Below are 15,632 nucleotides of genomic sequence, written 5' to 3'. Positions count from 1 at the left end.
AAAAAAACATGTATCTTCAAAATGACAACTTTTTAGAAGGATTAGTAAACTTTCTAAACCCTCTAAACCCTTGTGTAAGCCTACATTACTGCCAGTTTCATAAAGCCTTAAATAGAACCCTGTGGGACTCCACATAATGTGAAATGGTTAGCTAATGTATCTGAATAATAACTAAACAATAAAACTAAAAAATAAAAATCAATGTGAATTTTGTGTCCTTGGGTTACTGTCCTCCTTTAGTAGAAGTCAAGATTTGTATTAGAAGTAATTTTGAAGTATTTCTATTGGTCCATTAATTTTGGATGCAACTGCCAGATTCAAATAATAAAAATATAACAAAGTAAAAAACAAAAATGGAGATGCAAGGTTTTTGTGAAACAGTGACAATATGGTGCTTGCAGGATACAAGCAAATGAACACTCCGTTTACAGTCATTGCAGCATTTGAATTTGAACTGAAGCACATAACTGCATTTTAGAACCGCATTGATTACAAACATGAACTTATCCAGTGCTGGCCGATCGATGAGCTCTTGAAAGTGATAGGGCTTGTGACAGCCAGGACTTTGCATTGATCACGGTGACATTTATTCTGCACGTCACTGAAATGTCCTGCTTTTGTCGTACCCAAAGATCAATGGCAGGCTCTTATTCATCTGCTGGGAATTGATGCATAAACCCTTCTTCTACTTTGTTGTGAAGAACTTGCCGAACGCTCCCAGGTTATATTAGCTCGTGATGTTGAGAAACAAGGAAATCTCAATTCCGTCACGGGAATACCAACATATCTTTGTTGTCTTCTGACCCATCTTTTAAAAACCGTGTTCTTTTACAAACAATAAAAATGCTCCCAAATGTTTTGTTCAAAGTTGAGATCAAAGCTGAAATTAGGAGTTTGTTGTTTGAGTTTTGCTGGAGGAGGAAGCTGGTCCTTTCAAATTACTTAGATATATTTACATGTATATTTTAATAGCACATTTCAAAGCATATAGGGCACTGGTTTTGATTTAATATCTCTCCAGAGTTGACTGTTTATGATAATTTTGTGTTGTTTTTTTGTTCCATGATTTGGCAGAGGCTTTAAATATTCACTGGAAGTTACTGTTTTTTCACAGCAGGACTGTTTTTTGGGTAAACTTTAAATACCTTTGTTTGCGATAGCAGATATATCTGTAGTACTGTATGTGGTACAGTGTTTTAAATGCAGTCATTCAGATTCAGTGAGGATACTGTATTAAGTCTATAGTTGAAGTCTACAGTAGTGTTTTTTTTATTTTTTATTTTTTATTAATTATCTAAATTGTGTGGATTGTTGTGACTTTTAGATGCTTTTAGGAATTTTACAAAAGAATTTCTTGTGATTATAAACCCTAACATGTCTGTTAGGTGAACTTAACAGCCCTCTATGAGTGAACATCTGCTTATAAGTGTGTGTGTATGTGTGTGCAAGGCCGGGGGCAGCAGTGCGGCTAAAACTCTTATCTACCTGCACGCAAGGCCAGCGTATCAGTACAGCGTGAGGCCGTGACACCGCAGACAGGCAAAAATGAATACATCAAATCAGTTTGGCGATGATAAATTGTCCCTCAAGCTGTGGTGTGTTTTAAACGATGCAGTGGGGTATAATTTAGCCCTTTGGCCCAGCTCTCCCACACCTTTATCAGGTACAGAGAAACTCTGCCATTTACCAGTGCAGCTGGTAGCCAGTGGATTACACTAGTCTACAACAGATAAAGGTAATGTGTGTGTGTGTGTGTGTGTGTGTGTGTGTGTGTGTGTGTGTGTGTGTGTGTGTGTGTGTCCCTCACAGGCAAGAGTGACCCCTTCTGTGTCGTAGAGCTCAGCAACGACCGCTTGCAGACACACACAGTGTACAAAAATCTCAACCCAGAGTGGAACAAAGTCTTCACGTTGTGAGTTAAGCCTGATATGTGTAGCACACATACTTTACTTATGTGTATTTCCTGCTTATTTATTAGTTTTATTAATTTATTTATATCATAATGGTAACTATAATTAGCTGGTGTTAATTAATGTCAGATTTTTTTTCATTTCAACACCTCATATCTGCTACAATTTACACTAGAATAAAAACACTGTGTCCTATTTAAGGGCAAATTGTTATGTTCCATAAAAAGTGATAAGAGCAGAAGAACATTTAAATCATTTTAATTTAGTTTTATGTCACAGGCTCTACATGGACTTGTTAGATATAAGTAAACTTTTTTGTTCCTTAAGGACCAAGATTAACCCCAGGATGAAATTACACTCCCCTAGCAAGTTCAATCATTGAATGCTACGGTAATGTGCCGTACATAATTCCTCACATTAGTTTGGAATCTAGAGGTTGTTCCATTGATGTTTTTTCATAATCTTTCAATCTGCCCAGCTGGAAATTCATTTGTGAATTCCCATAGAAAGCTGGGTAATCTAGCCTCTCCTTGGAGTGCCCGTCTCTTTAAGAATAACCTCATTTTCTTCCACTCTTTAGCCTACTTTTCAAAGATAGCATTTCAAAGGGAGAATCGCTGCATCTTTTTTTAACCCTCACACAATGGAGACTGTCACCAAGGCTTTAAATGAATCAATTTTTTTTTCGCTGTGACTTCAAAGATCTTTTTCGATGGTTAATATTAGTCAATGACTTCTTTTCCTCCACCTCCCCTCCACCTACCCCTTCCCAATTTGATTTTGTCTTTCAACCAGCAACGTGAAAGACATCCACTCCGTGCTGGAGGTTACAGTTTACGACGAGGATCGGGACCGGAGCGCTGACTTCTTGGGCAAAGTGGCCATTCCACTGTTAAGCGTAAGTCCCAAGCTGCTTAAGCCTGTGAAAAAGTCTACAGATTAGCATGCAAGGCTTTAATTCTGAGTAAATGAGAATTTTCTAATTTTCCAACTGATTTGAAAATGAGATTTTAAAAAAAGTGCCTTGGGAAATGTCCAGATGAGATTTTTAATCATCATACCTTGACTCCATAACTTACTCCACTAGCAAAAAGAGAGTAACCCCAGGAAGAAACTCTGCAAATTAGTTCCCAAGGCTTTTTAATTCATAGTAATTGGGGAAATTCCCACAGATTTTTTTCTTAAAGGGATTGGGGGAAATGTCCAGCTAATATGTTTAATCATTGTCACTTTAGGTGGGGGTAGCTACAACCACCACCATCAAAAAGGAGTGAACTTCACCCAGGAGTGAAGTCCACAAATTTGCAGGATTTCAAAATTGGATTTTTAGGTGCCTTGGGAAATTCTCTGAGATTTTTTGTCAGTTTTAGGTCAGAACAGCTACAGGAGACTGATAAACCTGACCACATTACCAAAATGACCTAAGGAGAAGTAACCTAGGGAGAAAAGTCCACCAATTAGCATTCAAGGCTTTAATTTAAAGTAAATGAATTTTCTTTGTTGATTTGGGGAAAAAAGTGCCTTGGGAAATGTGCAGTTGAGATTCTTAGTCATTGTAACTTTAGGTGAAGAAAGCTACAAAATACTGAAAAAACTAACCCCACTACGAAAAGAGTAAGTTAAAAAAAGAAGAAAGGAGGAGAAAAGAAAGGGAAAAAAGCAGGAGAGCGTAATGTGTGCTCCCAGGCTGATCCCCCAGGATAGTTAATTTGCGGCTGACAGTGGTTGGGGCGTAATGAACAGGTACTTGTCAGAGCCGCCACAGTTGTTTTGGGCTCTCTGTCAGATGCAGCAGCTGGGGGTCAAAGGTCACGCGGGGAGTGTATTCAGCTGGGTATTGCCAGACAGACGGCTGTCATGTCCCTCTCCCACAGATCCAAAATGGTGAACGGAAAGCTTACGCCTTGAAAAGCAAGGAGCTGACAGGGCCAACAAAAGGGGTCATCTTTCTCGAACTAGACGTGATTTATAATGCTGTAAGTCCCTCTCTCTTTTTCTTTCTACTTGTCCCCTCCGAACACACACACACACTCTCTCTCTCACACACACACACACACACTCAAACACTATCTCTCCCTAGCTTCTCTTTCTATTTGTTCCCTTCAACATGGTCGCTCCTGTCGTTTGAACGTGGGGCTGTCCCCCTCATCCTGCTTTTTTCTTTAATTACCAAAGGCTCCCCTTCTCCTTAAGCTTTTGTTTGCGGGTGTGTGTGTCGCTGTTTGCGCCGCGGCCGCCATTTTAGGTGGCAGAGCGAGAGAGCGGCACATGGCTATGTGGCACCCAGTACGTGAAATGGAGGGAGAGAGCGAGATCAGTTATTATAGAGATCAGTCGTTAGCGTTGTACATCACTGTAGCGATATAGAGGACCAGAGTTTAAGACACTCCAGCCATGGTCATTTTACTTAATGGCATTTTAATTCTTAGAAGTTTCAATGTAATTACACAATCACATGAATATTGCCACAGTTACAGCAAGGTCCAGAAGTGTGGTCCACATTGGCAATTGGATTTGTTCATGTAAACCAACAGTGTTCAAAAGGAAGCATTTCTCAGGAGAAGCTCATTCTCAAGTGGGTTTGATCCACCTTTGCACAAACATATAAGTACATGTTTATGCAGCTTAAGTGCACTCTGCCATTAACACCTTAAATCCTATCTGACCAAATGTCTCACAATCTTTCAAGTAATGGGTTCTAAATGGTTCTTGGCTTGGACGTTCAGTTCTTGGAAACCTTTCTAAATGGGCATACAGACATTATCTTATGCAGAGGTTCTTTAATCTTTAAACATTACGGCAAATGTTATATCATATTAAATATTTCACCTGGAACGGCATGTTCTAAGTAAGGATGTGGAAACCTATATTGTTTGAGGATGATAGGGTTAAAGGGTTACAGATTAAAGAACTTCCTGGTAGAATTTCAGGGAAAGCTTCTGTGCTACTTAATATTTTTGTCTAATTCTTACCAAGAACAATTTAGGAACCTGTTTATTGAAAAAAGTTTATCTGAAATTAAAAAGAATGCAAAATTGAAGCATTTTTACTAGAACTCTTAGACTTCACGATATGTATTGTGTTACATTCAGTTTACATTCTGTATCAACAGGTTCAACACATCTGTTTTGGTTCCTTTAAATGCCAACAAATGACAGCGGAAAATAACAAATGCACAGAATAATAGCTTGCCAGCCGATACCAAATTGTCTCTTGCATTTATAAATGTGGTTGGGACTTTTTTAAACAGAAGTCTGTATATTTTAAAAAGCCATGAGAGTGAAATAGTTAACTTTTACTTTTTCAGGTAAAACTTCTCAAGTTAAAACTTCCTAAAGTTGACTTTAACTTTAAATAAAACCCCAAACATGGCCATTTATTGCAGAAATTTTAAAGTTCACCTTCCCATGCATTTTTTCCTAATGAGATAACGAGTGTGTGTGTGTGTGTGTGTGTGTGTGTGTGTGTGTGTGTATGTATGTGTGTGTGTGTGTGTGTGTGTATGTATGTGTGTGTGTGTGTGTGTGTGTGTGTGTGTGTGTGTGTGTGTGTGTGTGTGTTTGTGTAGGTGAAAGCTGGTCTCAGGACGCTGATGCCCATCGAGCAGAAGTACATCGAAGAGGAGCCTCGAGTTTCTAAACAGGTAAAAATAGAAAAGAAAAAAAAAAAGAGAAAAGAAATAAAGAAGACCTGCCGCAAGCGCCGTGTTAATAGCTGCTACTGAACAGAAGAGTATGTTTGACACACAATATAGACAACAGTGTCACTCTCTCCTCACTCTCCTCTCCCTCTCTCTGGTCCCTCTCCTCTGGAGCGGCTGAATAGAAATGTCATGCTGTCAGTTGTGGGGTGCATAAGTAGATTGGCCATCCTTTAGCTTGGCCCTCGGTGGCACCGCTGCAATGCACTTCATTGTAGGCCCGCTCAATGTGTCCCCCTTGGACAAAGAGCTGAATTGGAGGGGCTGTCCCAAATCAGGCCTGTCACTGGCACACACAGACACTCACACACACACACGCACATACTGAGTTCACAGCACAGTCGATCCATTCTGAGCTCCAAAAAGTGCATGCTCGGCACTTTGTCCACTTTGTCTCTCTCTTTTAGCCAGTCTTGAAGTGTGTGTGTATGTGCATGGGAAAGTGTGCTTACACTAGTAAGGAAGATATCAAGTAGCTCTAAAAACAAAAAATCTGAACGGAAAGGCCAACAGACAACAGATCCAACTTGCTGTGAAACTTCTGATGTTTCACAGTAAAAGTCTGTGTTCTGTCAGTATCATTTCCATAATGTTCAATTACAATATCATGTAGTTTTCCATCACTTTGTACCTTGTATCACCTCTCATTTTACTTCTGCTTGTTTGGTCCCAAATGGCATGCAAAATAGCCTAGTTTAAAGGGAGACTCGAGAGCAGTCTGCCAAAGTAAATGCAGAAATTTGCTATGATCAAAGCCTGCAGCATTTCGGCCATTATGAGCCAGTGTGTGTTTCATCTTGGTTGGAACACCAGAACACCACAGTCATTTGCAGTTCAGACTAATTCTGAACTATTATTGTTAAAAGGGATAAGAAAGAGAGCGTGTTCTCCTTTAATGGGTCTAAAAAGTATACGGTATATTATATAAGAACACAAGTGCCCCCCCCCCCGGCTGTCTGTTGGCCACGTTCTCTGTTTGATTGAAATGTCTCTCGTACTTGGTTCAGTCTTCTGGTGTTATTCCTAGATAACAATGCCATGGGACAATAGTGCTTTTCCAGTCTCTGACTGTGTGCCAAAACTGGCGTGGGACTCCAAAGTGTGGCTCGATCGCTCCCGTTTATTTACCACATTTTGTGTGCCAGACGCCCCGACGCAAGTGGCGATGTGACAGTTGCCAAAGCACACTTATTTTGAGCCTTGTAGTCGTCATTTGTTTTGTATAGTGATTCATACCAAATTTAGACACTAGTATAGTACCTACTGAAGACTGTTTAGACGACATAACTTCTCTCAGAGCTTACACTGATGGCAGGTCAACTGAAAAGCAGCAGATAAGCATTTTAACACAAGAAAAAGCCGGCTGGTCGAACATGAGTTTCTTGTTTGTCCAGAAGGTGTCAGCGTTGGGAGAGGGTCTCCAGCTAACCCCCATTCCCACCTTTCTTTAATGTTGTCTTTTTTCACACTTTTCTAGAACCCCTTTTCCCACAATCATAGAAGTGTGTCCTCAGTCATGCTGTTCTAAAAGGTTCTCCTACATAACACTGGTTTATTTGTCTTGTTCTACAACAGTATAAAACCATCCCACCAATTAGCATTTGTTGTTTCAATGTGTTGTGCGGGCTATTGATGACAGGGTTGTGGGTTCGATAACCAGGCTCGGTAAGCTGCCACTGTTGGGCCCTGGGAGCAAGGCCCTTTACCCTCTCTGCTCCCCAGTCGCTGGAGTTGGCTGCCCACCACTCTGGGTGTGTGTGTGCTCACTGCCCCTAGTTCACTAATGTGTGTGTGTGTGTTCACACACAGATAGTTAGAATGCAGAGGACACATTTCGCTGTACATAGTACACCTTTTTGCGCCCCTTTTAAACTGTGCTCGACTCTGACCTACCCTGAGCAGAACTGATGACTCCTGACTTCAGGCAAGACTGACATGTGTTTATTTTTTTCTTTAGTTGCTGTTACAGAATTTCAACAGAGTGAGGCGCTGTATCATGTTCCTCATCAACGCTGGCTGCTACATCAACAGCTGCTTTGAGTGGGAGTCTCCTCAGAGGAGCATCTGTGCCTTCCTTGTAAGAAGCTATACACTCACACACACACACTTACACACACATTTTCACACACTCTTAACAGGCCTCACGGTACTGGCCTGACTTCAAATGTGAGACTAAACTGTGCCAGGTATCAACAGCTCGCTTCACTCACGTAACTGTTTTCATATCACACTACTGATTTAACATGAGATGTTTCCAGACTTTAGCCCAGCAACAGCATGATGGAGCATGATCTGTCTTTCTCACTATATCTATTAGGGAAGGGCGATGTGACGATACGTTAGCGTGATCAAATGTGTGGTACCATGTTCTGAGGATATCATGGTTATGTTTGTAGAGGCAGTGGTGGCTCAGCAGTTAGAGCTCTGGGCTATTGATGACAGGGTTGTGGGTTCGATACCCAGGCTCAGTAAACTGCCACTGTTGGGCCCTTGAACAAGGCCCTTCACCCTCTCTGCTCTCCGGGCGCCGCAGCCATGGCTGCCCACCGCTCTGGGCATGTGTGCCCGTCACAAATGGTCAATGTGGTTGTTTAATGTTTTAGAAGGCTGTCTTCATTCACAGTGGGTCTAGGATATTCTCACTGTTCTAGAATGCCTCCATACCCATTATTTTAGAAGAGTGTCCTTATTCACACGGTTCTAGGATACCCCAGTTCACAAAATGATTAATGATAAACTTTTCTGAGGATATCATGAGTATCGTCCATCTGCATATCTGTTTTGGAAGAGAGTCTATTCATCTATTTTTTTAATCAAACCAATCGTTGGATTTAAACCAATTGTTTCAATTCTTAGATAGTTCCTTTTTCCAAAACGTTGAATTGACTGGATTAAATTTACTGGTGCATTTAATACTTTTCAGTTTGCTCAGGGAAAAAAGAGCAGCAAACAATCAAAATACCGAGGTTCATATCATGCTACATTTTTGCTGTACCACCAACCTTTAGTATCTGACTATCTCCCTCCAACTCCCACTGCATAGTGAAGAGAAAGCAGGACGTATAATTGGACAGCTGAGCTGTCGCTTAAAGGACACCCTCTCCGAAGCTCGCTGTGTGACTGAATGCTAACAGGACAGTGGAGCTAATCCTGCTCTGTGGCACTGCATAATATGCAGCAGGATCTGTCTGTTTTAGTGTTAACATGTCTTTAAGTGCCGCTCGCATCGGCCGTTAACATTTGCCGCTTGACACGTTTTAATTTTGCTACAGTTTAGACAGCAGGGAAGGAGGGACGGGGGCGTCTGTATCGATCAGTTAACATTTAAGTTCTAAATTTTTTTTTCCTTTACTCTTTCTCAGCTGTTGTGCGACGGGGAAAAAAGCTTGAATGAAAATATCAGAAAAAGAAATGTCAAAAGAGTCTGTTAAAAGCACGAGGTCACACCTGCTTCTTCCTTCTTTAGTTATTTAGGGAGGAAATGATTGCATAGTGATTCATCCCCATTATCTTTAAATCAATTAAGGGTCTAATTTGTCCAAAAACTAAGAAATAAATGAAAAGCAAATGTTGGTTGGGGGGAAATATCAGCACCTATCTTGTTTGTACTATTCTGACAGCAACTCATTGAATTATTAATAGTAGTTGTCTTAATGTTCGTACAAAAGAGCTTTCTTAATCACTTAATTCATTACTTTAAGAAGCACTTCATCAGCAGCCGTCTGGTCAAGGTGATTTCATGCAGCAGTGTTGATATCCCCAGCTGTGTGGCTTTGCCAAGTTTCGACAGACTTCAGCTCAACATACAGAGTGTATTATACGCTCTAAAAAATGGCACGGCTGCTTTTGCAGAACCTCTACCTCTTCCTACACAAAGGTTAGCCACAGCAAAGGGAATGCTAACACTGAGCAGATGAAAATGGCTGTGAGGTGAAGCGAGTGCTGTGATTTGCTATTCTGGTATTTTTAGGTCGGTACCTTTTGACACGGCTCTAATATGATTTTTTAGGTTACCGGTTTGTTGTTGTTGTTGTCGTTGTGCCGTGATGTTAACAACTCTCGCAAAGTTGAGAACTTTTGCAACTAGTGCATTTATGTGCTGTATTGTGCCAGATCCTGCTGTGCCAGCTATCTGACTTAAAATGGCCTTATGTAGGGATGTGGTACAACACACAGACACTACATGGGCAAAAGTATTGGGACATGTTCTCATTCACTGTTTCTCCTGAGTTTATCCTGCTTTTGTTGGAGTAACTGTCTCTACTGTCCAGGGAAGGCATTCTATTTTTGGAGCATTGCTGTGAAGATTTGATTGCATTCAGCAACAAGGACATTAGTGAGGTCAGAATGTTGGATGATGACCACCCTACCTCATCCCCTACTCATTCCAAAATAATTGGATGGAGCACCATTATTCCAGAGAACACAGTTCCACTGCTCTATGCGTTATACCCCTCTAACCCACAACAAACGTTTAGACATAAAGTGAGAATCCTACCATTCATGACAACACTACCTTTTTAATAGTTGTGAGTTTAAAGAAACTTTTTTTTAAATAAATTTTTTATGTAAATGTTCTTCATAGTCACACTATTAGAAACATGGTTCTTTGTGGAACCAAAAGTTCAGTGGACCGTTTATAGCACCTACATTTTGAGAGAGCATTGATTCAGAACTACTTTTAAAATTATTTAAATGTAAAGTATAGTACTGTGCAAAAGACAGTGGTAAATCTTTATTTATTTAATTTCCATGTGAACTGGCTGTTCAGGTCTTCAATTTTCAGAAGATATTTGTAATAAGATAATGCACTTCCATACGGAAGAGGAAGGTCAAAAACTATTCAAGTTCAAACAATGATCAAAAGTTACAGAGGAAATGGGACCTCTAACAACTGTGCGAGGCCTCAAAACCACCCTATCAGATAAACAGCACTTGAAGCTTTCATCTTAGAGAAAGAGGAGAAAATCAAGCTCCACTCTCACTTCAGATCTCAAAAAGTCTACAGGTGTTTCTGTCCAACCTTCCAATGTGAGGAGATTCTGTGGGTCTAAAAGAATGTATTGCTTTTCTTCCTGGGAAAAGCAAGCAGACAAAAAAGAACTTTTGACCATATCAAACTACTGAAGCTTCTGGTGGTCCCAGAACAATGTACTGGCCGGCCCAGAGTCTAGATCTCAGCATTATTTAATGTTATTGGGGTTTCTTGGATGATGAGAAGGCAAACTTTCTTCTAACACTGAACGTTGGAGTGGTGGAAAACTCTTTCTGCAGATTTTTGCAGAAGAACTAAAGTCTCCTTAAGCCTTGGGTACACTACACGACCTTTAAAGTGGGTACAAATTATAAAAATACGAAAAGGTTTTGTCAATATTTGTGGCAAATGAAAACATGTCTATTGCACAGTAAATGACTAGAGATCATACACTACACTACAACCTGTTGCTAAACTAAACCAAACACTCCTGAAAGCATGCATGCCTTGCGTTACCCAGAAGATGCCGATTCGCACCACCATATGCACTGACCCAAATGAAAGAAAGGTCAAAAACATCTTTGGGTGAGGTTGTGGGTGGGAATACAGAGTCAGCATGGTCTGTACAGACTGCAGAGGGAGCTGGAGGTGAGTAGCACAGCATGCATTAGAGGCTACCCTACCTTAAATGGTGCTGCAGTGTCTGACATGTACTAGCACTGCAATATAGCTGCTGCAAGGTGGAGCATTTATTTAAAATAAACTGCTTAATAACTGCCTGAAAACTGCACTTTCCGTGCTCAGTTTTCAGGGGCTGTTGACGGGACCTGTTCAGATTGGGGTGCCGACCAGTATACACTGTTAGATAACCCTCGGATCGGGTCCCAAAAAGTTTAATGTACTCCCACTGGTCTGAAGCACGATTGGGACGCCAAAAATTGGAGTCTGCGCTTGTCACACAGTACTCGATTCTCTCCAGCTGTCGAATCAGACTAATCTGTTGACTAGAGCCTCGGGGCTAAAATTGGGGTAAAAATTGTGTAACCCTGGCTTCAGAAGAGCAGAAGCTGTAATAAAGGTAAAAGGTAGACTCACTGAACACTGAAACAGTTGATATTCTGTTTAGTTGTTGAGGTTCTGTTTCAGTGCCAGTTTTTTCTGCTTCTTTCCTGACTCTGAATCATAAATAATTAGTATTTGATGGCTGTTTTGGCAATAAAATAAATGAAAGGTGGGCTTTTTGATGCATAAATATTGTTGTAATTGCTATTATATATCATTAAAAAGTTGATTTAGTTGAATCACAATACATCTATGGATTTAACACTGCATACACACATGCATACCCCCCGCCCACACACACACACACACTCACACTCACATGCTGAAGTGCCAACCATTCATGACTTGATCAACTACAACGCTGAAGTTTGTGTGTGTATGTCTGTATGTGTGCCCTTCTCTCTCTCTAAGCGGACACCTGTAAGCTGAGCATTCCTCCACCCATCCGTCCGCTGTGAAAGTGGGCCATTGTTGGCAGTGCTGGTGTCGGGTTCAGAAAGCCCGCTGTGTGCCAGCTCACCCTACGCGTTTCTCTCTCCCGCTCTGGCCCTCTCTGCGCCCCGGAGCGGCCAAGCCTCACCAACTCTTCCTCCAAACAAATTTGCCGTAACTTTAGCTGCAATTTGGCCCTGAATTGGGAGCAAATAGAGCAGGTATTGAGTAGCATGGGGAATAGGAGCGCTGTTTGGATGTGTGTGTGTGTGTGTGTGTATGTGTGTACTGGCTGAGGAGGCTTTATTGGAAGGAGGGGGTAAGGAAATGATACCCAGCTCTTTTATGTGGTCTAAAGTAGGGCTCTTATCAGTGGGAGAGCCCAGACAAGAGAGGCTGCTGCTACACGAAACTGGAGCAGCCCTCACCTGCTTTGCATTTAGATAAAATACACCCATCCAAGAAAAAAGAGAGGAAGGGAGGAACAAATGCTCCAGTGTGTATGTGTGTATACATCTGTGTGTGTGTATATGTGTGTGACCTTGCACTGTTTTCTTCAATGTGACACCTTTTCACTTTCAGTTTTCCCTAAGCACATATACTGACAAGGGCATAAAGGGTGGGATGTAGTTTTTTTTAAAAAGACAGATGATTCTTCAAATGCTAATTCTGGTCAGTTATCTGTGAGGAGGAGCTGCTGGGAACTTCCTATAGTAGTATTTATTATTTACAATATAAGAGTTTACCATGTTATTTAATGTTATGTATACCTGAACTGAAGCAAGTATTTCAGAACTGAAACTGATGCAGGTATTGTTGTTAATTGTCAGCATCCATGAATGATGAGAATCTAGTTTTAGTAGTCAAGTCACTTTTAGTACTTGTCGTTTTGTGTTAGATGTGAGCACACCAAAGAACACTCTATTATTGAACACATTCTTAAACAGATGCAAACATTTTCCAGTAGTTGCGGTTGCCATTTAGAAAGTTTGAGTAAATGGTTGGCACTTTTTTGTACAGAAAATATGTTGTGTGACATTGACATTAAGTGTTGTGACAAAATGTCAAAAATGATAATCAACACATGGCAGGTCTGGGGATAACAAGAAATTGTGCCTTTTTACGGTGTTAAATATTACAGCGGACTTACAGTGTTATACATTGTTGAATGTTCTATTAGTGAACCTATTTTAAACAGAAGCAAGCTTTTTCCAGTAGTTACAGTTGTCCATTTTCAGCCAAGCATTCCTGCCAAAGCAAATGGTGTTTTACCCAATGCTAGTTTAGACTATAACGATAAGAAATGTTTTGTCCCTTCTTTGAATAGTCGAGAATTTAAAGTGATATATATGACATTATTGAACCCATTGCTGAACAGAAACACTCCAGCAATTAAAGAAACTATTTGACACTTTTGTATAAGTAAGAATTTAAAAAGCTAGATGTGACATTATTAAACTTTCCATTGAATCATATTTCTGTAAAGCAACCACTTTCTCGCAGTTGCCACTCAGTCAATTTGAATTAGTTCTGACAAAGTTTAAGGAAATCGTGTTTTAGGATAGTGTTGAGCATTTTTATGTATAGATATGAATTTAAAGTGTTAAATGTGATTATTGAAACTATTCTTGACTAGAAGTAAACATTTTTCAGCAACTGAAGTCTCACAGTACTAATTGTCATCCTTTGTGTAGTTAAGAATGTACAATACTAGATATAACTAAAGTATTAATCACTCCATTATTGAACCTATTTTGAACAGAAGCAAGCTTTTTCCTGTCTATTTTAATTAGTCCTGCCAAAGTTTAAGAAATGAGTGTTTTAGGATGGTGCTGAGCATCTGAGATGAGAAACATTTTATTGCTTCTGTGTATAGAAAAAGTAATGAATTAAATCAATTTCTGAATAGAAATAAACATTTTCCAGCTCATCTGTTCATTTTTAGGTTTCCACAGGAAAATGATAATGTAACACATAGGATAATAAGGAAGTATGTCACTTTCGTATAACTAAGAATTTAAAGTGTTTTGCTTACATTTTTAAACATTTCATTACTGAACCTAAACACAAGCAAACGTCTAGCCGTCATTCTCTCTCTTTTTATTAGTCCGGACAGGGTTTCACTAAAGGATGATTTCCCACCTGCGATTACTAAGTATCCCAGAATTACGATTAACTAATCATTTAAATGGAAGGGGTGTACATTTTTGAGCATTGCACTTTTAAACCCATTCCTGAACAGAAATATCCATTCTCCAGAAGGTGTAGCATTGCCTGTTTTGATAATTCATTTCAAAGGTTAAGTGCATGTTGACTAATAACACCAGTTTTTTCGAAATGCCAGAAGGTGGCAGTGCAGCATCACTCTTCGGCAGCGCTCTTACTGAGGGCCCCGGCCAAAACCCAGATGAGTTATTGACGTCCATAATCAGCCTCTCATTTGGCATATTTCTCCCACCGTTGGCACCATTTAAAATAATCAACACCACTATGATGACTCAATTTCTCGATTCCAAGTAGAAGGGCTGTTGTGGGGTGTGTTGGTAACACACTTTTAATGTGCTAATTCTCAAATGCATTCTCCAAAGTGCTCATACCCCACTCCAGAGCGGCAAGTGCCAAAACGATATTAAAATGGACTGCCAAAACAGAGTCCACTCTCTTTTCCAAAAAAAAAAAGTATATTGAGGAGAATGTGAAACACTTGGCTGTTTCGTGTGCTTCTCTCTAAAAGTCAGAGCAATAGTTTTGACAAGGGACTTCATCTCAAGTGTATTGTGATTGATGTGTAAAATCAAATTGATAATTAAAACAAACTTAAACAGTGCTTGATATGGCAGATGAGCATGACTGTAACCTACTTTATGAGTGCTGAAATGAATTAGTACTGCTGCAGTGATTAAACAGAGAAGTGCATTAATATAGATGCAAGGACTGTTGAAAAGGCACTAATTAGACAGTTTAGGGCCGGAAAACTACCTTTCAACTTTACCACAGTGTTTAAGGTGAAACTTTGGAACGTCTGCACAGGGATTCAACTTGAAGAGTGTCAGGGTTAAGCTTGTTTGTGTAACTTAATGAAATTGTTGAAGGGTTCAGTGGTGCTGTTTGTACCGTTTTTGCATTTAGGCACTTAGTGCCTTTTTATTTGAGCTTCTGTTGGACTCTCCAGGACTTTCTCCTGAAACTTATGAGAGATAAGTGGAACTGGAAAAATCTGCTAGGCTAGTAACCAGAGATCTTTTAGTTTTGTTTCCACAAAAGCTGAAATAAAGGCATATTAAATGTTTTTTTGTGCATATAACCTAGAAGAAAACAAATGACTTTCATTTAAAATGATTCTCTTGGTTCTCTTGTTGCGCCCCCACAACTTTTCCACAGTGTCCCAAAGTTCATGTCCATTGAATGTACTATAAAACGCACTATAGGCTGGAACAAAGGTGGTCATTTTCATTGCTAATGCATATTGTATTGCTCAATGGACAATGAAAGTGGATTTTTTCAGGTGCTACAGCCTTAGCGCTTCGTGTTCTCTGACCGGCCCAGCATTGCA

General features: G+C 40.1%; 1 protein-coding gene across 6 annotated transcripts in view; it reads left to right on the top strand.

Moving 5' to 3' along the window:
- mctp1a (multiple C2 domains, transmembrane 1a) overlaps positions 1-15,632 on the top strand; it is a 196,512-nt gene that overhangs the window by 134,878 nt on the left and 46,002 nt on the right. For all 6 annotated transcript variants that reach the window (XM_072665258.1, XM_072665256.1, XM_072665257.1 and 3 more), the window contains 5 exons: positions 1,810-1,912; positions 2,706-2,808; positions 3,785-3,886; positions 5,479-5,553; positions 7,568-7,687. In XM_072665258.1, coding sequence (XP_072521359.1) covers positions 1,810-1,912; positions 2,706-2,808; positions 3,785-3,886; positions 5,479-5,553; positions 7,568-7,687 — 503 coding nt within the window. The remainder of the gene's footprint in view (positions 1-1,809; positions 1,913-2,705; positions 2,809-3,784; positions 3,887-5,478; positions 5,554-7,567; positions 7,688-15,632) is intronic.

This window comes from Salminus brasiliensis, chromosome 20, assembly GCF_030463535.1.
Source record: "Salminus brasiliensis chromosome 20, fSalBra1.hap2, whole genome shotgun sequence".
In the NCBI taxonomy this organism is placed as follows: Eukaryota; Metazoa; Chordata; class Actinopteri; order Characiformes; family Bryconidae; genus Salminus; species Salminus brasiliensis.
The sequence above is the reverse complement of the archived record's forward strand: the minus strand, read 5'-3'. Positions and strand labels throughout refer to the sequence as shown.